Source organism: Dipodomys merriami, unplaced genomic scaffold, assembly GCF_024711535.1.
Source record: "Dipodomys merriami isolate MVZ:Mamm:240054 unplaced genomic scaffold, mDipMer1.0.p SCAF_55, whole genome shotgun sequence".
NCBI classification, from domain to species: Eukaryota; Metazoa; Chordata; class Mammalia; order Rodentia; family Heteromyidae; genus Dipodomys; species Dipodomys merriami.
In genome coordinates this window covers 6,469,090-6,492,327 of record NW_027206124.1, presented here as the reverse complement: position 1 = coordinate 6,492,327, position 23,238 = coordinate 6,469,090, and the positions used below count along the sequence as shown (strand labels likewise).

Here is a 23,238-nt window from a genome sequence, read left to right as displayed (position 1 = left end):
CTCAGGCACTCACGTTGATGAGAAAGGACTTGCTGTTGAGGAGGTTAGAGAACTGGTAGAGGGCCTGCTCCACGATGGGCCGCCTGGACTCTGGGATGTCCAGCTTGCCGGTGATCATGACATCCTTGTCACCATCCTTGGAAGGCAGGAAGAAGACGCGATCAGTGTAGGTCTTGTAGTCCAGCGTGGGGATGCCCGCCTCATGCACGTCGTTTGTCTGGTCTTCCATCTCGATCATCAGGTCTGGGGGCGTGGGAGAGAAGGTGGAGGGTGTTCCAGGCCGCCCATGGCTGCCCCTGCCCGGCCCCATCCCTCGGCGGACATTCAGCCCTGCTGCCCTGAGGGAACCCAGGCACCACCACCAAGAGCCTGGCTGCCCTGGCTGGACCTACCTGTGAACTCTTTCTTGCAGCGATCACGCACGCTCTCCTCCAAACCTTCCAGCTGGGACTTTATCTTCTCATACTCTCGCTCGGCCTGCTGGCTCTTCCTCCTAGGGGGCAGAGGCTCTTGGGTCCCTGGTTCTGCCACTGGGGAACCCCAATTTAGGAAGCTCTGCCTGTCAGCTTTGAACTGCAGGTGTGATCAGAGCGCAGAACGGTGGGTGGCTGCCTGCCCGGGGAGGGCTCACCAGTAGCAGTAGATGGACACGGCGATCACGGCCACCATGGGCACAATGACCAGTGGCAGGATGAGGCCAAGCGGCACGTCGCTTACACGGGTGTCGTACTCCACACGGCCCAGCACCCATTCCCGGGAGCCAAACTTCACCTGTGCGAGGGAACAGGGCAGGCAGTGTGGCTACCCCCAAGGGGCCCCATGCGGTGGACGGGCCCCACCTCCGCCCACCCGCCCTCACGCACTATGAACTCCGGCAGGTTGTGTGTGGTGTCTCGCCTCTGCCGCCGCTTTGGGGGTGGCTGAGCCTCGGGGGGCTCACAGTATAGGTCTGTCTCCGTGAGCGTCTTCATGATGCAGCGCTCAGCTCCCACAAACGCCTCGGCCTCCTGCAGCGTCATTGCCTTGTTTAAGTTGGTGCCCTGGGATGGGAAGAGTTGGCAGAAGTCGGTGTGACCACAAGGGGCTCTTAGCCATGGGGACACAGGGCGCCGGCCTCCTGGCATTCCAGCCACCCTCACCTTGGCATGGATGAGTTTGTTGACCTGCTTCTTGACACCACCTGTGAAGTTTTCAAAGGTGGGGTCCGCCACATACTCAAAGGCACCGGCTTCGGTCCTGAGCAGGGCGCGGTGCCCATCCATCTGTATCAGTGCCGTTAGGTTGTAGGCCTCGGGTTCCTCGGGGACAGCAGGGGACAAGAAGACGACCTTGGTGTCGTTGTAGAAGGTGTACTCAGTGCCGGTGACCTACGGAATGGATCCGGGTCATCAGGCTCCTTGGCGCAGACAGGAATGTATTCTCACTGACCCCAGCCCACACCAGGTCTGACCGTCATGGGCTGCAGGGGTCCGGCCTCCCGCCGCCGCCGCCAGGACTGCAGAGGCTCAGCGATGACAACCATGGCAAACTTCTGGATGAGGCCAAAGCCCTGGCCCGTGATGGTGATGCTGCGACCACCGCTGGGGAGGAGAGAGCACAGAGAGGCGTCTAGCCAGCTCCAGCAGGAGGCCCTGGAGGCTGGGCCGCACCTGTTCCCACGAGTGCCAGTCAGCACGGAATGCAGTGGAGGGGGGGCATACTTGGAGCATGTGACACGTCAGAGATGAGGGAAGAGTCCGGGGGTCTGGAGCGGACCCTGCCCCACACCTGCCCCCAGAGACGGGAGAGCCAGGGGGTCTGGAGCGGACCCTGCCCCACGCCTGCCCCCAGAGACGGGAGAGCCTGGGGGTCTGGAGCGCACCCTGCCCCACGCCTGCCCCCAGAGACGGGAGAGCCCAGGAGACCCTGCTCCAGTCGCCCGGCCAGGTCACAGATGGCTCTGGTGAGGGGCTGGGCACCTGTGGGGTGAGGGGCTGAAGGGCCACTGCCAGGAGGGAAGGAGCCCTACCTCACAAAGCTCCGCAGAGGCTCAAAGGCCCGTAGCACCGGATTCTCACAGTAGGTAAAGGAGACACCATGGTTGGACACGTGGGAGCCTCCATAGGAGATCTCTACAGCCACCTGGCCTGGAGTGGGCTGAGGCCCTGTGACACACTGCAGCTGCTCCCCAAACTTTACCCTAGGGCAGAAGGTGCCGGTCAGTACCCACCTCAGCCTCAGGCCAGCGCACCAGGCTGGCTCCTCTGTCCGTTTCCAGGCAGGCTGGCTTGGTACGAGTGCTCCCCCCTCCGTCCCCCTTCTCGGCCCCCACCCCGCCCCCCTTCACGGCCCCCTCCCCCGACCCCCCTGAGCCAGAGCCAGCTGGATTCAGCAGCTGTGGTGACACCCACACTTCACAAGGGACGTCGTTGAGGGTCACCCGCACATCCTCCTTGGAACCTGTGTCCAGGTGGGTGCCATCGATGGTCAGTGTAGTGCCACCTGCCTGTGGCCCCTGCTTTGGCTCCACGCTGAGGGGCTGGGGCTGCTGAAAGAGCGGGGCGTGCCCAGGTCAGGGCCAGGGCTCGGCCCATGGCTCTTGGACTCACATCTCCACCGGATGAAATTAGAGCTCAGAGGCCCTTCCATCCACGCAGGGGTCAGTGGCAGAGGCCAGACTCATGACTTCCAATCTGCAAGTCTAGCCAAAGCACTTACTTGGTAGGTAAACTGGACACTGGGGGGCGAATGGCCAAGTTTCCCGTTGACGTCCACCTCAATGCCCCCGGTGAAGGGGGCCTGGGCGGCCTCGACGGCACACACGATCCTGGTCAGAGACAGAACCCTGCTGGCTCTTGCACACATGGGTGTGAGCACTGCGGTTCCAGAGTTCGTCAGCCTTGGCCTCCATCCACCCAGCTCCCAGACTCTGGAACCCCAGGCCCCTCCCATCAAGGGCTGTTGCAACCTGAGGGCCGTCCACTCACCGGGTGGACACCGAGTACTGCTCTGGCTCAAAGGCACAGTTCTGGCCAGCTACAGTAATGCTCTTGACATCATCCGCTCTGACACCCAAATTGGACCCCAGGATGGTGACACGGATGCCCCCGCCCAGGGGGCCTGTCTCTGGCTGGATCTGAAACCAGAAGAGCCCAGTGACCGGGAGTCTAGGACAGCCGGGAGCACGGACGGGGCCTGGCCCGGGCTGCAGCAGGACTCACCTTGGTGATGACGGGAGGCGGGCACTCCGAGGTGGAATTGCTGCACAGTGCTTCATACACACACCTATTCTGCCCTCGGCACCACACGCACCTGTAGGCGGGGTCTGCCGCCAGACACAGGCTGCAGTCACTGCGGCCAAAGGAGCAGTTGTAGAGGGTCACTGTCGAGGAGAGAGACGTCAGCCAACGGCCTGCCCCAGGCGTGGGCCACCCGTGCCAGGCACCACCCACCTTGGAGCTTGCTGTCAATGTTCTTGCCGTGGGACTTGATGTATAGGTGAAGAGGCAGTGTCTCATTGGCATCATAGGATAGCTGGGGACAGGAAATGGGAGTCACTATGACTATGACTACCCGACAGCCGCGGAGTCCCCGTACTGAGAGTTGGCATGGCCGCCAGGAGCGAGAGTCAGGTCTTCACTACCCAGACACCCAAGGGGAGGCCTGAATTCTCCAGTGGAAGTGACACAGGCAGAGGTGGCACCTGCTTCCTGCCCTCCCTCCTATCCTGGAGCCAGGACATCAGCAGCCTAGTCTGCCGGCCCTGTGGCTGTACCTTTGGGGTCCGGAAGAAGAAGGTCCCAGGCTCCTGCATCGTCACCGGCTCCTCGAACTTCATCAGGTCGCTGCCCACGTGCAGGGTAGAGCCCTGCAGACAGTGTGCTCAGTACATTCTGCACACATCAGCTCCACCCTCAGTGCTCCTGTGGGACCTCGGGCCCCCAAGCCCCCCTGTGCCTGTCCCCGGGGAGCCACACCACCCGATCCAGACCAAAGCGTAACTGCCCAGCCTGCCTTCCACAGCTCCACCTGGCTCAGGTCCTACTCCTCCCTCCCTCCTCCACCTCCTGACTCTGGTCGCCCCAAGCTAGGTGCTGAGGGGAGGGAGGGCACGGCTCCAGGAGCCCTCCTCCCCTGGAGACCCAGGTCTCCCTCCCACCTTCACTGTGTCCAAGTTCTTGCCCTGGAAGGTCACTTCTGTTTCATAGTTCATGGGGATGACCAGAGGGCTGGGGTCCAGGAACTGGGGACAATTGTCCTCCTGGGAGAAAGAAAAGCTAGTCAGGTGGAGCAGCCAGCCTCCCTCCCGCCCCAGCTCCAGTCCTCACCACACGGTCACAACTTGTGGCGTGTGGCATGCCACACACCATGTGGGCACGAATGATGCCGTCCTCGGGGTTGGGGGAGGCCTCCCGGCACTCGTGGTAGCGCAGGTCCCACTGGCACGCCCAGCGGTTGCTGGCACAGGAGATGCACCTGGGGAGAGGACTGAGTGACACCTGAGTCTGGGCGGGCGGGGAGGGAGGTGCTCTAAAGGCAGCGTGAGACTCACGGCAGGTTCTCCACCAGACTCATGGCCGCTGGGCAGTCGTAGAAGGGGTACTGGTGGGAGGTGAGGAAGATGCTGCCCTGTTTGAAGAGGAGCTGGATGTTCACAGTCACATGGTCTGCGGAGGACAGGCAGGGGCTGTGTCGGGAGGCAGCCAGGATCAAGAGATAGGCCTTCCCTAGGGCCAGCTCTCCCCCCCACAGGCTGAGAACAGGTGTGGCTTTAGGCCCAAGGGCCTGGTGTGGAATGACTGCAGTGGAGCTGGGCGGGGCCTGCTGCCTGCGTCAGACGTGGCTTGTGTTTCTCCCCAGGGGCCCGTCTGCCTTTGCAGCCCCTCCCTGTGCCTGAGTGCGGGGAGCTGTGGCTCCTAGAAGTCTGAGTGTGAAGACCTGCCAGGCCCCTTCCCACGTCAGTGTGGGGCCCTGGCCACCCCCAGTTCTCAGGGGACACATTCAGGACGCCGGCCTTTGGGCAGCCCTACCTGTCCCAGTTCAGGGAGGGGCAGAGAGCAGCTGCGTGGAGGACAGCACCTGGGCCCTGGTGCCCCAACCCCTGGTTAAGTGGAACAGGGTGCTGAAAGTCATGACGGGGTCAGGGCCGTCTCTCCGGGCAGGGGCACTGCGCCTCTGCTGCACAGCCTCACCCCTGAGAGCAGCCTGAACTCCAGAACTGGCCCCAGCATGGCCCCGGCAGACCGTACACAAGGGCAGGGCTGTGTGCAGGAGAGCAGCGGTGCCTCGCTTACCCTGGCCCGGCGGTGTCAGAGGTATGTTGCTGGGGGAGTAACAGACGACCACCTCCCCTTCCACGCCGGCAGGGTGTGTTGGCGAGTCACCAAAATGGCACAGCAATTCGTCCTCTGGGGTCAGGGTAGGGAGGGGGCTGACCGTCAGCTGTACCTGCGGGAGGCGTGAGTGGCTCACACGGAGTCCTTCTGCCTTTCCCTCTTTCCCAGCAGGCCCTCCACGGGCCAGCCAACATCCCAGACCATCTTCCAGAACCTGATTCCACCCCTCTGGAAAGCCCCTGCAGAGGTGCCCACCAAGTCAGCGGCAGCAACCTCAGCCCAGCCCTTGCCCATCCCCTGCCACCCACCTCTCCCTGGGCTCGCCGGCTCATGTTCTGTGGCTGGGCATCCGTGATGGCCACGCAGATCTTGTCTCGGCTCCATAACCAATGGCCAGTCTCTGCGGCCCGTGGGCACTCAATCCTTCTGGTGCACCTGTGAAGACAGAGGGCAACCCAGCACCCTTAGGCTAAGGTCTTGTTCCCCCAGGGTGCGGCTGTGCCCACCCTCCTGCCCTGTCAGTGGCCAGTGCTCAAGGCCCCCAGGGTGAGGGCAGTACTCACCGGCCCTCTATGACACACCACCCGCAGTAGGGATCCTGGGAGTCGCGGCACTGTTCACAGGTTTGGTAGCTCAGACACTCCTGCACCGGGAGCCGGAACACCTGGGGAGACACAGCCCAGAAAGAAAGGCCCCTCCCTCAGACTCTCGGCTTTCCCCACACTCCCCAGTGACAGAGCTCACAAGACCCCCCACCCTCCTGCAATACTGTCAAGACACACAGCCGATAAAAACCAACAGGGATGCAGAGACGGGAACGGTGCTGCAGGACCTGGGCTGGAGACATGGGCTGGGCCGGGTCGAAGACCACGGGGCCCACCAAGCCCGGAGCACAGACACCTCCGGGAAGGCCTCCAGCCTCACCTTGTCCTGGGTCATGGCATACAGGCTAGTCAGGTCTCCAGACAGTACCAGGTCCTGCTTGATTCTCTTGTTGATCTCCACGAGGATAGAGCCATACTCCGCAGAGGTGCCATCTGGGGCAAGGTAAACCTGTGGATGCCAGGGTGGGTGCATGGGGGCAGGGCCCGTGCTGGCACGCAGGTGCCACCCCATGCCAACAGACTCCCTGTCCAGACTCGAGACCTCCCTTATTTGTTTTGGTAGTGCTAGAGTCTGAACTCGGTTTCCTACTTGCTGGGCAGGTCCCCGTCTTCTCTGTATTATTTTTCTTTTATTTTGTGCCAAACCTGGGGCTTGAACTCAGGGCCTGGGCACTGTCCCTGAGCTCTTTTGCTCAAGGCTAGCCCCTCTACCACTTGAGCCAGAGAGCCACTCCCAGCTTATTTATAGCTTATTGGAGTTAAGAGCCTCACGGATTTTCCTGCCCAGTCTGGGTCCCAGTCTGGCTTTGAACCGCAGTCCTCAGATATCAGCTTCCTGAGTAGCTAGGATTAAAGCTGTGAGTCACTGGTGCTCAGTTTTATTTTAGTTTGCTTGGAAGCATCAGACCATAACCCTAACTATTCCTCCCTGGCAGCTGGTATTCCCAGGGTAAGCCAATGTGCTCAGCCCAGGGCTTTACCTTGAGGATCCGGCCATCAGAGGTGCCCAGGAAAGCGATGGTGTGATTGTTCTCAGCAGTTACTGTTACAGCGGTGAAATTGAGGCCTCCGCGCTGCAGCAGGGCTGTGGCGGTGAGCCCGTCCCGGCTGCCCAGCGGGTAGGGCAGGTGTTCTGAGCCACAGGGGAAGTTCTCGCTGGCACCCTGGGGGTCAGGAGGTCAGTTTCAGCAGGGGATACTGAGCTCTGAGGATGGTGGGGACAGGGCACTACCATCCCAAACAGGTAGTCCCACACATATCCCCAAGAACCGCACTCCCTGCCACGTATCAGTGCCCGGCTCGGGCACTGTGGCACCAGCGCAGACCAACACACCCAAAGTGGGCATCTATTCATTGAAGCCTGGTGCTGCTCCACACCCGATCGAGGAGCACAGGCACAGGCAGAAGGGAAGGGGGCAAAGGTACAAGGACAGGAGACATACTAGCACGTGGCGCCCACACTGGATCTCGCCATGGAACGGTTTGTAGAAGGTGTCGTGGCTGGCCTCCCGCATGCCCGTGTAGCAAGTGTTCCGGTTGGCTTCCATTTTGTCGTGGACCTCACCCAGCGGGAACAGGCAGAGGCCAGCCCCAGGGCCCGCGCTGCTCCAGCCGTCCCGGCTAAAGACGGCATAGAGGACTCTATCAGCGCCAGGCACTGTCACAGAGGCTGCAAGGCAGACACCAAAGGCCAGGCCCTGAGGGTCACTGGGGTCTCGGCACTGCAAGTCCATCTCCACGTAAGAGTAGTAGGAGGGATCGTCTTTGCACATGCGCGCCAGCAGGGTGCGGTTCCGAGCAGGGTGCTTGTCCTGCTGGTTGAAGATGAAGAAGACATAGGGCCCATCTTCAAAGGCTGCCACAAACTGCTGTGTGTTGGTGGAGAGGTAGCCAGCCTTGAAGGTGGTGTGGTCCGAGTAGGCCTCAAAGGCCTCCCTGCCCTCCGTCCGGTTCAACAGGCGGGTGCTCACGATGATGCCATTGTCATGGGGTCCGTTGCCTTTGCCCACAAACAGCACCCGCTCACCACCAGGGCGAGTAGAGCTCACCAGGCCTACTGTGGCCACACACTCATCATTGCTGGCCACAAAGGACTTCTCCCCGCTGCTGTCCTCATAGAAGAGGCGCAGGGAGACGTTGCTCAGGGCACGCAGGGCACAGATGCCCTTGAAGAGGCTGCCACACTCAACCAGGCGCTTCCCGGGCGGGTCTAGCAGCAGCAGCTGGTTGACGTTGTCGGTGGGCACCGCCTCATGACACTGGCTAGCCTCGATGGGCGGTGTGCACTTCTTGTTGTCCAGGGCAGGGCCTGTAACTGCCTGCTGCTGGAGACGCAGGTCAGCACTCAGCTGGTAGAGCACGTTCACGGCCCCCACATACACCACCCCCGTGACCTCATCCACAACCAGGTGGTTCAGCTCCGTGTCGCTACGGAAGAAGTCCAGTTTGCGGGGCCGCAGGCTTGCGCCCAGGCCCAGCAGACCCAGGAGGGTCAGGGCCCAGAAAGGCAGAGCCATTGCTCCAGGAGCTCTGTAAGAAGAGAGAATGGTCAAGGGAGCCCCGCCCAATCCCTCTGCCTTTTCTTACCTTCCTACCCGCCTGCTCCCCTGGCAAGGAGTCACTTCCTAGTTCTCAAGAACTTCACCCTCTAGTTTAATCACCCGCTGCTATAGAATCATCTGGGAAAACTTGTAGTCTAGCGCTTGAGGTGATGTAATACATCTCCACACACAGGGTATTCATTAAGTGGTCCCTAGTGACCCCAAGAACCTACAGTATACCTCCACACACATGGTGCCCATCCAGTGCCTCCTTGGATCTCAAGAAGTACAGGTGGGGGGCTGGGAAGGTGGCTCAGTGGTAGAGCGCTTGCCTTACATGCCTGAGACCCTGGGTTCGATTCCTCAGCACCACATAAGCAAAAAGAAAAAAGCCGGAAGTGGCTCTGTGGCTCAAATGGTAGAGCACTATCCTTGAGCTGAAGAGCTGAGGGACAGCGCCCAGGCCCAGAGTTCAGGCCCCACGACAGGAACCAAAAAAAAAAAAAAAAGTCCAGGTGGTCCAAGGCATTGGTCCTGGACCTCAAGCGCCAGGGAATAGGCCCAGGCCAACAGACCCTGGATTATAACAAACAGGTAGACCACGCACTGGCTCTACTTCTGACAGGACACCTGATATAGCCTGAGGTAAAACAGAGGCCAGACTTGCTACTGCAGGCAGATGGGCTGTGAGCTCCCGGTCCAGGCTGGCCTACCTCCAGCCTCCCAGCCACTGCTTCCCTGGAGCCTTCTGGGCCCTGACACAAGACCTTTTCTGTTTTTGTTTTGTATATGTGTGCTGATACTGGGACTTGCACTTAGATCTGGGGTGCTTTTGGCGGTTAACTGGAGTCAAGAATCTTAGGACTTTCTTGCCCAGGTTGGCTTCAAACTACAATCCTCAGACCTCAGCCTCCTGAGTCACTAGGATCATGGGTGTAAACCACCAGAGTCCTTCCCAAAACATTACTCTGAATCAATGGAGTTCCTACTCTTCCTCACTTTGTTGGTGGCTCACGCCTACAATCCTAGCTAATCAGAGGGCTAAGATTGGAGATTTGAAACCAGCCCTGACAGACAAATCTGAGACTCCTACCTCCAACTAACCATCAAAAAGCCAGAAGTGGAGTTGTGGCTCAAGTGGCTGAGTATCAGTCTTGAGTGGAAAAAGCTAGGGAGTAGCGCTGGCCCTGCGCTTAGCGTCATGTGCACACCAAATTTAAGTATAGGAAAAAGATTTAGAAACTTTTCCACTGTCCAATGACCTAGGCTGACAGGAGCCTCCCCATAGACTTTCTGCTTTGGATTATTTCTCAGGTGAAGAAACTCATGCATAGAGGGGGAAATAACTCTAGGGCTAAGTAGGTTGGGATGAGATGGTAGCTTAAAATGAACCTCTACATTTCCTATTTGTCCTCCCCCACCCCCATGTTTGCATCCCCCAGGAGACTGTGTCTACTCTGCTCAGGCCCCAGAGGACTGTGTCTGCTCTGCTCAGGCCCCGGAGGGCCTCCAACCAGGCCAATGCCTTCCTCCATTTCCATTCTGCTTCCCTCTGCTATTCTCAGTTTAACTGGGGAAGAAACACTCTGCAGACAAAGCCTCTGCCCGTGCATCCCCACAGGAGAGGCACTATGTGTGCTTTAGTGACTTGACAACTATTACTTCTGCATAGAACCAAACCTGCTCAGGATGGACTGCTCGGTTCTGACCCAGCCCACATGCCCATGATCCTGCACACCCACTGGCCAATTGGAAGATGTCCAAAAGAGTGGGCACAGGAACACTGAACTCCCTGGTGGAGGCAGCAGTGGCTAGGCAGTGCCAAGCAAAGGAGAATGTGTCCTATGGGAAGTGTGGAGGAGGGAAGTGAAGAGCTAGGGTGTCCCCGGGCCTCACTAAGATGAAGGTGGCCAGGCTGGGGAAGACTGGCTTTGAGACAAGAACACCTCACCAGCCTTTTACTACCCTTGGGCCATGTGGGGCGCAATCCTTCCTCTGCAGCTCCGCTGCTAGTCCAGGGAGTGGAGGGAGGTACAGAGCTGGGATCAGGGGAGGACGGCCTGGAGCTCAGAGGGACTCTAGTTTTGTCTAGCAGGCGTGGGTCCGAGCGGGAAGGGGTGGGATGCTTGTCTTTAGAAGAGTTGGCAGGCTGTTCAGGCCCTTCTGCAAAGTGACCTTGCGACTGGCTTGGGGGGAGGGGCTCTCAGGACCGGTGGGGTCAGAACCTGGCAGCCCAGCCCCAGCAGGTGTGGTTCTGTGCAGAACGCTTGGAAGCTGGCAGCCTCCCTTGTATACCTCAAAGACCTGTTTCCTGAGTGCCCACAAGCCCAGACCCCAAGAGTCCACTGTCTAAGGGGGTGCAGGCCATGGGGCTCCTCACCACCAAGGTCTCCAGGAGCCCTCTATGTCTGGCCCCACCCCCTAATCCACCCAGTGTCCCACCTGGGCCATCAAGGCCAGCAAAACCTTCCTGGTTGCCTGCAGCTCCAGGAGTCTGGAATGAATGGAATGTTCTCAGCCAGAGAGAGGGTGGAGGGAGGGGGCCAGCGGGGTGTGGGTGGACAGGGGCTGAGCCATTCGGGCTGGTGCAGGCCTGTCAGCCTCCACCCAAACCCTCTTCTGGCTCAAAGCCAGAACTTGAACCAGAGCTCACTAACCCAGGAGCCTGGGTCTGCCCTCTTCAGAAAAACTGTCAGTTAGCACCTTCTCTAATCATACACCAGGCCCCCCCCCAGGACACACCCTCTAGTGCCTGGAGCTAATATCCAAGGAGAAAGGGACCACCAGGGAAAGGAATCAGAGTTGGTCTCGCCTCCCTGGGGGGCCCCAACTCTCCAAGCTGGAGGACCACACACCTAAGTTGCTCAATACCATCTACTGGCATAAAGGAAAACTTGACTAGATTCTGCTAATGATAATAAAACTAACCCAGATACCATGCAGCCCCCAACCCACTCTGTGGAGTATGGATTAGAGCTAATCCTGTGCTATCTAGGAGGCTAGGCCTTGCAGGCTCTCCCCTACTTCCTGGGCAAACAAGGCCTTGGGCAACCTGCCTGGCCAGGCCCCAGAGCAAAGGGCAGCACCTGACCCAGTGCAGCGCTCCGGGGCAGCGGGTCCAGGCTGATCTTCCTGCCACTGCTGTTCCTGGAATGGGAGGACAGAAGCGGGAGCTTCCTGTTTTGAACTAAGTCTCAGACCCCTACTTGCAGGCTAGTGGGGATTTCCTCCAGGCACTAGACAGCCTTCCTCCTGCACTTTCCAGAAGCCACACAAACTGGCCCGGAAATGTCTGGACAGCCCCCTCCCTAGATCTCAGCCCTGTCATTCTAGAACCTAGTGCCCTGGCATCTAGCCGCGTGAGCAAGACCTGGCCTCACAGAACTGGGGTGTCTCAAGGTCACAAGCAGGAAGGTCACCCTGAGCCTGGGTACGGCACTCCTGCCCTCTGAGCTCTCCTATCTAATCATTTGTCCATCCATCCAGACCAGGCATGAGAGAGGTCACAAAGGGGTGTACCCAGAGTCTTAAGGACACTACAGAGGATAATTTGCAGTCCTTCTGTATAGTCCCAGACACCTGCTCACCAACGATCCAGTAGCTCTGCTCAGTCTCTGCTCCAGGCTGGCATCAGGACTCTCTAGGAAGCAAAGGAAGACAGTGGTGACCTGGGCAGCTTCCTCCTTGTCCTCTGCTCCTTGTTGTCAGGAAGGACAGCCCACAGGATCCCATCTGGCCTTTGCCCACTCCCAACTCACTAATGGTTTTTCTTCAGATACCTCCAATCCTCTAGTCCAGCCTCTAAAGCAAACTCATTCATCTGATCTTTCTAGAAGGTGCCTGGAATGCTGTTAACTCTCCTGTGGAAGGCAGCATGTGTATGTGTGCGCATGCGCAAGCCCTAGGCTTGATTTTCCTTTGAACCATGATCCTCATGATCTCAGGCTCCTGATTATCTAGGATTTCAGCCACTTACGCTACTTCCCATTATGTCTTTTGGCACTATCTGCCTTTTAGAACCAGGCATATTTATTACTTTGATTAGAACTGCTTTCTGAAAAACAGGCATACTCTTGACCCCACACTTCTACTTAGTAGCTAGGTGACCTTGGAAAGTTACTTAATTCCTCTGTGCCTCACTTCCCCATCTGTGAAATGGAGACAGTGAATGGTGAATTATCCTTAGGGGTGTGTAGGAACTAAATTAATCCATTGCTGAAAAAGCCTGGAATGTTATACTGTAGCACTCAGCAGCACATGCTATTGTATCCTCTCATTCTAGAAACATAGTCCATCCATGCCCATAGGGAAGCACAGGCCAAGGGTACTTCTCAGCTGGGTTTCTGTAGGGAACAACCGAGGAGTGGTTGTTGCTAGGCAACCATGTAGCGCAGTGCACACACACGCACAAACACGCGCACACGCGTGCGCGCATACACACACACACACACACACACACACACACCCCAAGACACTGAAAAAATGTCACAGTAGATAGAGGTGTGTGGTCTGTGATGACCCTGCAGACTACCATGTCCACCTCTATCAAGTTGATGCTGACCTTGGAGCCTTCAACCCAGCATGAAATAGTAGTGAACTGGGCTGGGAAGGTGGCTCAGTGGTAGAGCGCTTGCCTTGCATGCATGAGGCCCTGGGTTCAATTCCTCAGCACCACATAAGCAAATAGAAAAAAGCCAGAAGTGGCGCTGTGGCTCAAGTGGTAGAGCGCTAGCCTTGAGCTGAAGAGCTGAGGGACAGCGCCCAGGCTCAGAGTTCAGGCCCTATGACCGGACCAAAAAAAAAAAAAAAAAAAAAAGAAAAGAAAGAAAGAAATAGTAGTGAACTTTGGGAGATGGCTACTTTACTTGCTATTTGTTAATAGCAAGTTTAAGAATGCATCTGATTATTACTTGTCCAAATTTTTAAAAAAATGATGTATCTAAAGCCTACTGCGGCTGGGCTGGGTGCTGGTGGCTCACACTGTAATCCTAGCTACTCAGGAAGCTGAGATCTGAGGACTGCCGTTCAAAGCCAGCCCATGAGACTCATCTCCAATTAATCACAGAAAAAGCCGGAAGTGGTGCTGTATGGCTCAAGTGGTAGAGTGCTAGCCTTGAGCAAAAGGAGTCCAGGGACAGCACCCCAGCCCAGAGTTCCAGCCCCATGACTGGAAGGGAGAAAAAAAGGCCTATTGCCTTTCCTCAGCCCACATTCTTTGGCTCTGCTCTGCCCCAAGACTTGGGCCTCACGCCTTGGTCTGGGCCCTACAGGTCTGCTCATAGCTTTTCTGGGCTGGTAAAGCACCCTGACACCTTCTCTCCGAACCCAGGGCCCCATCCACCTCGTCAGGACCTGCCCTGTGTCCTATTTGGCAGAATCCCTTCATGGTCCCCACCTACCTACAGCACAGGACACAGGCTGGCCAGCAGGGGCAAGACAGCTACCAACGTGCAGTGAGGCTGAGTGGGAAAGGGTTAACCTGCCCAAGGGTTGGGGTGCTTGAGATACAAGGGGCAAGGGACAGGCATGGGACAGAGGGCATCCCTTCCCTCTGTAGTAAGCACAGCCTTGGTGAGACAAGCTCATGGGCTGCTCTTCTAAACTGCAGCAGCTGCAAGACTACAGGGCAGATCCAGGCCTTCCTGGGAAGAAACAGCTCCTGAGAAAGCCTGCAGCCCACGGACATTCTCGGCCACTGTTACCTCACAGCTTCTCTGTCTTTAGGGGCTGCTCCCTCAGCCTCCGTCCCCCAACTTCTCATGGAAGATGGGCTGGGCCCAGCTCACTGGGGAGTCTGCCACAGGCAGGCAGGCCAAACTTTCCCTCATGTCCACCTCCACCAGGCCTGCCCTCAGGGCCACACTGCACAGAGGCCTGACCAAATGACCCACTGACCAGGCAGGGCCCACCACCAGACTCTCCTGAAGGCAGGAGGCAGGCTGTTCCCTGCTGCCATGTCTCCCAACTATCAGGATCCTCTGGCTCAAAGCTTCCTAGACAATAAAGCCAGGGTCCTGCCAAGCCCTGGCCTACTGCTTCCATCCTGTCATCTTCTGCTCCCAGGAGTGTCCCTCCCGTACCCCAGATGAAGACTTCTCTCCTGAATGTCCATGATCCTAAACAACAGCAAACCACCCCCAACACCTGGCCCAAGTGACTGTGTCCCCACCTCAGTCCCAGATCCCCAAGACCCCGGTTCTGCAGCCAGACTGCTGGGTTTAAATCTCAGCCCTGGGGCTGGGAAGGTGGCTCAGTGGTAAAGCGCTTGCCTTGCATGCATGAGGCCCTGGGTTTGATTCCTCAGCACCACATAAGCAAAAAGAAAAAGGCCTGAAGTGACGCTGTGGCTCAAGTGGTAGAACACTATCCTTGAGCTGAGGAGCTGAGGGTCAGTGCCCAGGCCTAGAGTTCAGGCCCCACGATTGGACCCAAAAAATAAATAAATAAATCCCAGCCCTGCCACTTTCTGGCTGGACTGTGGACACTACTTACGAAGACGCTTTGTGCTTCAGCTTCCCATGTGTAGATTGGAAATAATAACAGATCCTAAGCCGGGCGCCTGTAATCCTAGCTCCTCAGGAGGCTGAGAGCTGAGGATCACAGTTCAAAGCCAGCCTGGGCAGGAAAGTCCATGAGACTCTTATCTCCAATAAACCACCTGAAAACTGGAAGTGGCGCTGTGGCTCAAGTGGTAGAATGCTTGCCTTGAGCTGAAGAGCTGAGGGACAGTGCCTAGGCCCAGAGTTCAGGCCCCACGACAGACACCCCCCCCCCCCAAACAAACAAAACATCCTGCCTCAGAGATCTAGGAGATTCCTGTCCATTCCTCGGATGCCCTCCCTCACCATCCCTGTGGAACCGTCACTGGTCCTCTATGACCTTCACTAAAGGGATCTCTGTGAACACGGTTTGACCAGGGCCTGAGGAAAGCGCCTGGGAGAGTATTAGAGGGGGCTGAACGCATATTTGTCCTGTAGCAGCCCCAAACCTTGAACCTTGAGAATGGGAGTCCGGAGACCAACCAGAGGCCTTCCCCAGCTGGGTGCCCTATGGTCTCCTCCTCAAGTTCCCCCTTTCCACCTGAGACGCACGCTCTCACGAGGCTGGCCCTGGCTTCTACTCCCGCCCTGGCCAGGGAAAGGGAAAAAGCCCCATTCTAGGTAGACATCACGGCTGGGGCAGTCAGGCCCAGCTCCCCAAAGGGCAGTCCCACAGGTCAGGGTTCCTGGGTAGAGTTGGAGTTCTTTCCCTGTCAGTATCTCAGACAAACACAGACTCTGAGTAGTTTCTTTTTCCTGTCCCACCCACCCCAGTCTCCCAGTAGTGGGGACTGGACCCAGGACTGTGAGCTTTTGTGCTCAAGGCAAGTGCTCTACCACTTTGAGCCACAGTGCCACTTCCGGTTTTCTGGTAGTTAAATGGAGCTAGAGTTTCAGGGACTTTCCTGACCGGGCTGGCTTTGATCCTTGATCCTGGGATCTCAGCCTCCTGAGTAGCTGGGCTTGCAGGTGAGAGCCTACAGCTGTTTGGTACTTCTTTTGCTAGGTCTTGCTGGCTTTGCAGGCCTCCAACCCTTCTGGGCAGCTGGGGTTAGGGTGTGCCTGCTGTGCCCAGCCCTGGTAAGCCTGGGGCCCAACTAGATGACCGTAGGATGTGAAGGGCCCAGCACGGTCAACCCCGGTCAGCCGAGACGGTGCAGGGAAGCAGGCCCACTGGAGGGCCGCCAAGGGCAGCACCAATGCGGGCTTGCGTTCACGAGGGGGATGGGGTGGGGGTGAGGGGGTGGGGCTGTCCAGGCCGGGGTGTGTGTGTGGGGGGGGGGTCAGGGCCGTCCAGGCCGGGGTGTATGTGGGGGGATTGGAGGCCATCCAGGAGGGGTTGGGGTGAGGGGGTGGGGCCGTCCAGGCCGGGGTGTATGTGGGGGGATTGGAGGCCATCCAGGCGGGGTTGGGGTGGGGGGGTCGGGGCCGTCCAGGCCGGGGTGTGTGGGGGGGGGTCGGGGCCGTCCAGGCCGGGGTGTATGTGGGGGGATTGGAGGCCATCCAGGAGGGGTTGGGGTGAGGGGGTGGGGCCGTCCAGGCCGGGGTGTATGTGGGGGGATTGGAGGCCATCCAGGCGGGGTTGGGGTGGGGGGGTCGGGGCCATCCAGGCCGGGGTGTGTGTGTGGGGGGGGTCGGGGCCGTCCAGGCCGGGGTGTATGTGGGGGGATTGGAGGCCATCCAGGCGGGGTTGGGGTGGGGGGGTCGGGGTAGTCCAGGCCGGGGTGGGGGTGTAGAGGGCGGAGGGCCTCCAAGCCTTCCCCCATCGTCCCCCCCTCGCCGGAGAGCAGAGTCGGCTGGATGACGACCATGCAAATCGGCCGCCAAGCCGCAGGGGGCGGCGGCGGCCGTGCGGGGCGGGGCGGGGCGGCGGGGCGGTAAGGGGCCGTGCGGGTGGGGCGTCGCGGCGGTAAGGGGCCGTGCGGGGCGGGGCGGCGGCGGCCGTGCGGGTGGGGCGTCGCGGCGGTAAGGGGCCGTGCGGGGCGGGGCGGCGGTAAGGGGCCGTGCGGGTGGGGCGTCGCGGCGGTAAGGGGCCGTGCGGGGCGGGGCGGGGGAGGACGGGGGGGGGGGCTGGGGAGCCGCCCCGCCCCGCCCCGCCCCGCCCCGGGAGCGGCTCCGCGGGACCCACCTGCGCCAGCGCTGGAGTTCACGACCGGCCGCCGGGACCGGGGAGGGGCGGCAGCCGGCCCAGGTGCAGGGTGGGGCCCGAGGGCCCGGGGCCGCCGTCCGCGCCGCCCGAGCCACCCCGGGGCTCCCCACCGGGGCCTCCCCACCGGGGCCTCCACGCGGCCGCCGAGCCCCGCCCCTCTCGGCTAGCCACGGCGGAGGCTGAGGGAGAGGGGGAGAGGGGGGAGAGGCAGAGACACAGACACAGAGACAGACAGACAGACAGACAGAGAGGGAGGGGGAGAGAGAGAGAGGGAGAGAGACAGAGGGAGAGAGAGACGGGGGGAGACACAGAGAAACAGAGAGAGGGAGAGAGACAGAGGGAGACAGACAGACAGGGAGCGCGAGAGACTCTAACCGCGGGCCTCGGCTTCCGGAGTGCAGGTGTGGACCCCGCGCCCGGACCCTGCACTTCTTGTTCCTCACAGCCCCCTCCATTCATTGCTCTGGAGCATGTGACCCTCCATCTTGCCAAGACCCCCACTGCGCGGTGCACTGAGGGCATAAAAATTATAACTGAGGGGCTGGGAAGGTGGCTCAGTGGTAGAGCGCTTGCCTTGCACTCGTGAGGCCCTGAGTTCGATTCCTCAGCACCACATAAGCAGAAAAAGCCAGAAGTGGTGCTGTGGCTCAAGTGCTAGCCTTGAGCTGAAGAGCTGAGGGACAGCGCCCAGGCCCAGAGTTTTAATTTTAAATAAAAATTTAAAAAAATATATAATTGAGGACATAATTAGTAGTTATGAGTTAATACATAACTTAGTCACTAAAAAACCGTCACCACCGCCAGGTTAACAGGACCAGGAATGTTCTGACAGCTGCCCAGCCTCAGAGGGGCCTGCCCCAGGGGCTTGGAAGACCCTGAGTACCAGCCCTGACGCGTCTTCCTGCCCTCATCTCATCCCTTTCCCAGGCTCACTCTCCAAAAGCTGGTTTTTTGTTTTTTTTTTTTTGGAGGGGGGGGTCCGGTAATGGGGCCTGGGCGCTGTCCCTCAGCTCTTCAGCTCAAGGCTAGCGCTCTACCACTTGAGCTACAGTGCCACTTCCGGCTTTTTTTCTTTTTGCTTATGTGGTGCTGAGGAATGGAACTCAGGGCCACAGGCATGCAAAGCAAGTGTTCTACCACTGAGCCACCTTTCCAGCCCCTCCAAAAGCAGTTTGTGTGGAGACCAGGTCCCGGCAGGATGCTACTGGCCATAGCAGTCTGAACCTTATATAGGCTACAGATGGCTCAGGACTGGATCTACCCGGAGCCCCCTCCCTGGTCCCAATAAGCAGGGGTGGGAGTGGGTATGGGGGCTGGATAGACTAGCAAGGCCTGTAATCTCCCTGTCAGCCTGTCAGCGCCTCTGTGGTCACCCCAGCCCGCCTCCCCAATCACAGACGAACCCTGCAATTAGTTTGGGCGCCTTGCCAAGCCTGGGTGCCAGCCACCACTCACACGTGACCACGTGTGTGGACACACACTGGCCCAGAAGCTGAGTGCATGTGCCCCCAGCAGGGGTTCTACCTCACTGCAGGGCAACAAGGGGGGGGATGAGAGCCTGGGGGGGGGGAAATGTGTACACGGGCCACTACTGAGTCAACCCAGAGGCCCTGAGGGCTAAGTAGCTTGTCAGAACTGGACAAGCAAGAGTGGTCTGGATAGAGGAGTTGTGTGGCAAAAGTGGGCAGTCCTTGTCGCTGGCAATTCACCCTAGTGAATCTCTGGTCTAGAGTCTGGTCTGATAATTAAACAGTAGGTAAGGCCCTATTGGGTAAGCACACAAGGAGGAAACACCCACCTCGGAGTGGAGGCAATGCTGGTGTTTGGGGAGTGGTGGAGTGGGTGCATCACTGGTCTTCCTGCCCAGGATGGAGCCCAGTCCCTTCCTCTAATCAGCTGTCCGTTCAGTATGGCCAGGAGCTTGGACAAACTAAGATCTGGCTCCATGGAGGCCTCGGGGGCTCCAGGTCTAGATGCTAAACTTGGGAAAGGTGGAGCTGGTGCTCGATGGGGCACTGCTGGGCAGGAGAGACCCCGCTTGAGTCTTGTGCCGCCACCCCCATCCTGAGGACTCGCATGGTGTTCCTCCACGTCAAGCCTGATGCCAATGCCAAGATGGAATGGCCAAGCCCCTTCACACCCCTAGCCTGCCTAGGGAGCCCCTCCCTACCACCACCTGCTACTCACCCTTGCCAAACTCAACTTAAAATAGCTTATCCCTTGTACAAGTCCTTATGTCAAAAAGCGAACTTTACAACTTTGGTGGGGGGGACGGGGAGGATGCGAAGGGATGGGAAGGGGAAACAAAGGAGGAGGTACAATGCTTGATAAGAAATGTACTCATTGTCTTGCCCATGTAATTGTAACCCCTCTGTACAGTATTTTTACAATAAAAAAATACGTTTAAGAAAAACAACAAAAAATAGCTTATCCCACTTGGTGGGCAGGAAGACATGCCCTAGTGTCCAGTGTGTGAGGCTGGACGGGCAGGCCCCAGCAGGGGTATTATCTCCCTCCCCCAGGGAAGGTGTCATTTTCCAGGCATAGGCCCTTGGCCTCTGAACCTCACGTTTCACGCCTCCTTGGTTCCTCCTCTACCCCAAGACAAATCTGCTCTCTTATGCTTATGGCTGTTCTCAGACTCCAGCACTTGCTTAGGTTCAAGATTAGGGCACTGCCAAGAATGAGGCAAGGGGCTTAGCAGGGCATCTGCCAATCACACAAAACCTTTCCGGTCACTTCTGAAGATTGCCTCAGCCTCAGCAACCAGCTCGGAAGCAGAGGGAGCAGGACTGAGTCCCAGCAGCTGCCTGGGGGTACTCAACCCCATGTACCAGACACGGACAGGACAGGTGGACGCCAATCTGACAAACGAGCCAATATGGCCTTGCAAAGGAGGCATACTGACTCAGAGCCACTCCAGCCTCAGGAGCAGACATCCTTCACCGGCCAGGGGTCACAACCTTCAAAGGCTGTGTCACACAGGTGACATCCAGGCATTATCCTTTCTTCCTCTTACAGCTAGGGCGGCCTCAGGTGCAGAGATCTGTCTGCTCACTCAGGGCCCCACATGGGAACTGCCAGCCAGTTGTGCCACAGGGGCCCAGGGCCTATTCCAGGTGCCCAGCCCCTGCACCCAGACAGGATATGCCGGAGGCCAGGCTGCTGGGCTCACGGCAGAGGTGAAGGCAGAACTAGAGTTGTACCCACGGGGCCTCCCTTTCTTGCCTTAAGGCTCAGAGTCAGGACCCAACTGGCACCAGAATGGGGAACTGCTGGGTTTCAGAAGCCTGGCGACCTCAGGAAGCTGAAGAAAAGTGTCTGAGCACTAAGCCTAGGCCCTGAGCCCAGGCACTCTAACCCCTGTTCAGGTGGAGGCCCTCTTGCACATAGGCTATAGTGGGTAGCTGCCCCAGGCGGCTCAGGTGTGCACTCAAGTCTACTCCAGGGAAGGCTGCTGGGCACAGTGGAGTCAGATGGGCCAGGCTCGGGAAGGGGGGGAGGGGGGTTGGTGGGGGAAGGGAGTGGGCTAGAAGGTGGGGGGTGGGGGTGAGCTACAAGGGTTTCAGGATCAGCTCCAAATCTAGATTAGCCCGATCGGCCCTTGGCCTCTGTGAATAGCCTGTTTCCACCCTCACTAGCCACCTGGACTTGGAGCTCTGAGTCCAGTCATTGTCACAAGTTCACAAATTCCACAGAGAGTAGTAAGGAAGGTTCAAGAGTCAGGAACACAGGCCCAGCCTTCCAATGTTCTACTACCTGACAAAAAGACGGCAGAAAGGCCAAGGGCGGCGGTGCTGGGGCCTTGCTCCAGGCCACCCTGGACAAGGGAAGGCTGGGTCAGCAGAGGGGAAAGGTGCCTGCAAGCTGGGGGGCAGGGAACAGACGCATGGGCAGAGGATGTGAAACCATGAAGAGGAAGGAGACAGGGGACCCATGTGTGGTCTGGAAAGAGGAAAAGGGGGGGCCTTGGGTGCCAGTCCACTCTTCCTCGTCTGTAATTAATCTTGGGACAGCCCCACCTCTCCTAACACCCTGCTCTAAACACAAGGAGCTATTAGCCCTGAGGGAGGGGCTCTTACCCCTGTCCAATCACCACTCACTGACCCAGCATCCACCTCAAAGGGCTGTGAGGGTGGGGGACTGCTTCAGCCCCTCCATGAACTGGCCAGGCCTGTGCTTGAGTTTTAGTCAGCTCATCTACTTCTTGCCAGCCATCTCAGGCAAATTCTGTTACAGGAGACCACAGACAGAAGGAAAAGCTTCTTCCCTACACTCTTGAGAGCAAGGCAGAAGGAAGACAGGATGGGATTCAACCAGAGACCCTGGGGAGTGATGTATTCAAGGACTGCCAAACCTGACTTAGTACAGCCCTCCCAGGGGGAACCCGGCCTGGCTCAGAAGCACGGCAAGGGGAGGGGTGATAGAAGCTTCTTCCACCAATGCTACTGTCCCTACTCCAAGTCTCTGGGGCACCACCAGCGTCAGTCCCAGGCTGTGGGTACCCGGCAGAGAACAGGACGCAGTGATGTTCCCAGGACAGCCAGAGTCCTGGTGGGGGGAAGGGGACCGGTGCCTGTGCCATATGGACCCTGCTCCAGGCTGCCAGCCCACCCCGGTGCCTTCCCGTCCAATCTTTTCTGCTCCACTAGTCTGGGCCAGGGCCAAGCCTCTGTGCTTCCTGCACTTGGACCTTAGTTACCAGCTCTGCCTCCCCAGTGTGGTCTCCATGTAGGCTTCTGGGCACATGGTGGCACAGGGCAGAGACCCAGGCGGCCAACCCAGCAATACCCTACACAACTTCGCAGAGGGCCCATCTCTGTGTTCTGACCAATCCCACCTCCCAATGGAAGGCCTGGGCTGGAAGGTGACCTAGGGTTCAACTTGGAGACCTCTGGGATATGCCCAATCAGCCTGACCCATATCCATGCCAACCTGGAATGCAACTCATCCAAAGTGTGTCCTTGAACCTGGATGTACAGAGTGGCCTCAATCTTTACCAAAGATTCTAGGGGAGAAAAGGGTCCCCCGGCTGGGTCCAGATCACCCTGGGACCATGCTCCCCTCGGAGGTGCCAGGCCTACTCCAGGGGCAGTAGGGCCTGCAGGGAACCGTGGGGCCTTCTCCACCCTGCCCCTGACTGGTCTGAGCAGTCCTGGGAGCTGTACAGACTTGTCGGCCCCTCCCTTCCAGGGCTCCCAACCCACAGCCGGAAGTGGATCCCTCCACTCCCACGGCTCCTCCTGGGGTGGCTGGGCTCCTCCTGGGGTGGCTGGACACGGCTGGATAATCCAAAATAATTCCTTCCTGGCAGGCCGCCGGCGGGGGAGGGGGGACCCACATTCCAAACCCTTGTTTTTCTCAATAACTTCCCTCAGCTCCTGAGGCCAGGAACCCAGGCCCAGACCCAGGCCTTTCCCCACTAGGCACGAGTGGGTGAATGGAGGTGAGAGAAGAGGGGGTGTGGATCCTACCTGCCTGCAGGTCTACCTGCTTTTCCCTTCATCTTTTCTAGTAATTTCTTTTTTTTTGTAGTTCCTAGGGGCTTGAACTCTGAGCCAGGGCACCGTTCCCGAGCTCTTTTTGCTGAAAGCTAGCGCTCTACCACTTTAAGTCACAACATTGCTGTGAGTCTCACAGCTTTTCTTATTTGGGCTGGCTTTGAACGGTGATCCTCAGCTCTAAGCCTCCTAAACTGCTATGATTACAGGCGTGAGGCACCAGTGCCTGGCTCATTTCTAGTAATTTCTATGCTACACCAGAAGAACTGGCACCACAAGAAATGCTCCAGTCGTGCACCCTATCTTCCCAGGGACCCCCATCTCTACACACAATAAAGGGATGAGGACTCTTCCACAGGTGTCTTGACTTTGAGGTACCCCCCCTCCCGGGGCCAGGTATCTTCTGGGAGCAGGGTCTGTTGTGCGGCTCCAGCTCTGGGCTGCCCGGCCCTCCCACTCTTCCAGGGGTGAGTGGGGTAGGCAGTTCTGGGAGGGCTCAGCCTTACAGTCCCCGCACAATGACTAACTTTAGACATCTAAGTGGGGCCTTCCGGGCAACTGAAGGCCTCAAGAGACCCCGTCCCCAGAA

General features: G+C 58.5%; 1 protein-coding gene across 1 annotated transcript in view; it reads right to left on the bottom strand.

The window, feature by feature from the left end:
• Positions 1–23,238, bottom strand: part of Plxnb2 (plexin B2) — a 29,831-nt gene that overhangs the window by 5,762 nt on the left and 831 nt on the right. Inside the window, exons 2-24 of the mRNA XM_069999773.1 lie at positions 12,048–12,100; positions 7,363–8,449; positions 6,901–7,083; positions 6,240–6,368; positions 5,879–5,979; positions 5,624–5,750; positions 5,274–5,427; positions 4,532–4,646; positions 4,347–4,455; positions 4,139–4,240; positions 3,755–3,847; positions 3,432–3,513; positions 3,201–3,361; positions 2,967–3,115; positions 2,698–2,806; positions 2,391–2,527; positions 2,009–2,179; positions 1,451–1,580; positions 1,140–1,367; positions 864–1,040; positions 632–771; positions 393–493; positions 14–243 (exon numbers count right to left, since the gene is read on the bottom strand). Of these exons, the coding sequence (XP_069855874.1) occupies positions 14–243; positions 393–493; positions 632–771; positions 864–1,040; positions 1,140–1,367; positions 1,451–1,580; positions 2,009–2,179; positions 2,391–2,527; positions 2,698–2,806; positions 2,967–3,115; positions 3,201–3,361; positions 3,432–3,513; positions 3,755–3,847; positions 4,139–4,240; positions 4,347–4,455; positions 4,532–4,646; positions 5,274–5,427; positions 5,624–5,750; positions 5,879–5,979; positions 6,240–6,368; positions 6,901–7,083; positions 7,363–8,436 (4,002 nt within the window). The 5' untranslated portion in view covers positions 8,437–8,449; positions 12,048–12,100. The remainder of the gene's footprint in view (positions 1–13; positions 244–392; positions 494–631; positions 772–863; positions 1,041–1,139; positions 1,368–1,450; positions 1,581–2,008; positions 2,180–2,390; positions 2,528–2,697; positions 2,807–2,966; positions 3,116–3,200; positions 3,362–3,431; positions 3,514–3,754; positions 3,848–4,138; positions 4,241–4,346; positions 4,456–4,531; positions 4,647–5,273; positions 5,428–5,623; positions 5,751–5,878; positions 5,980–6,239; positions 6,369–6,900; positions 7,084–7,362; positions 8,450–12,047; positions 12,101–23,238) is intronic.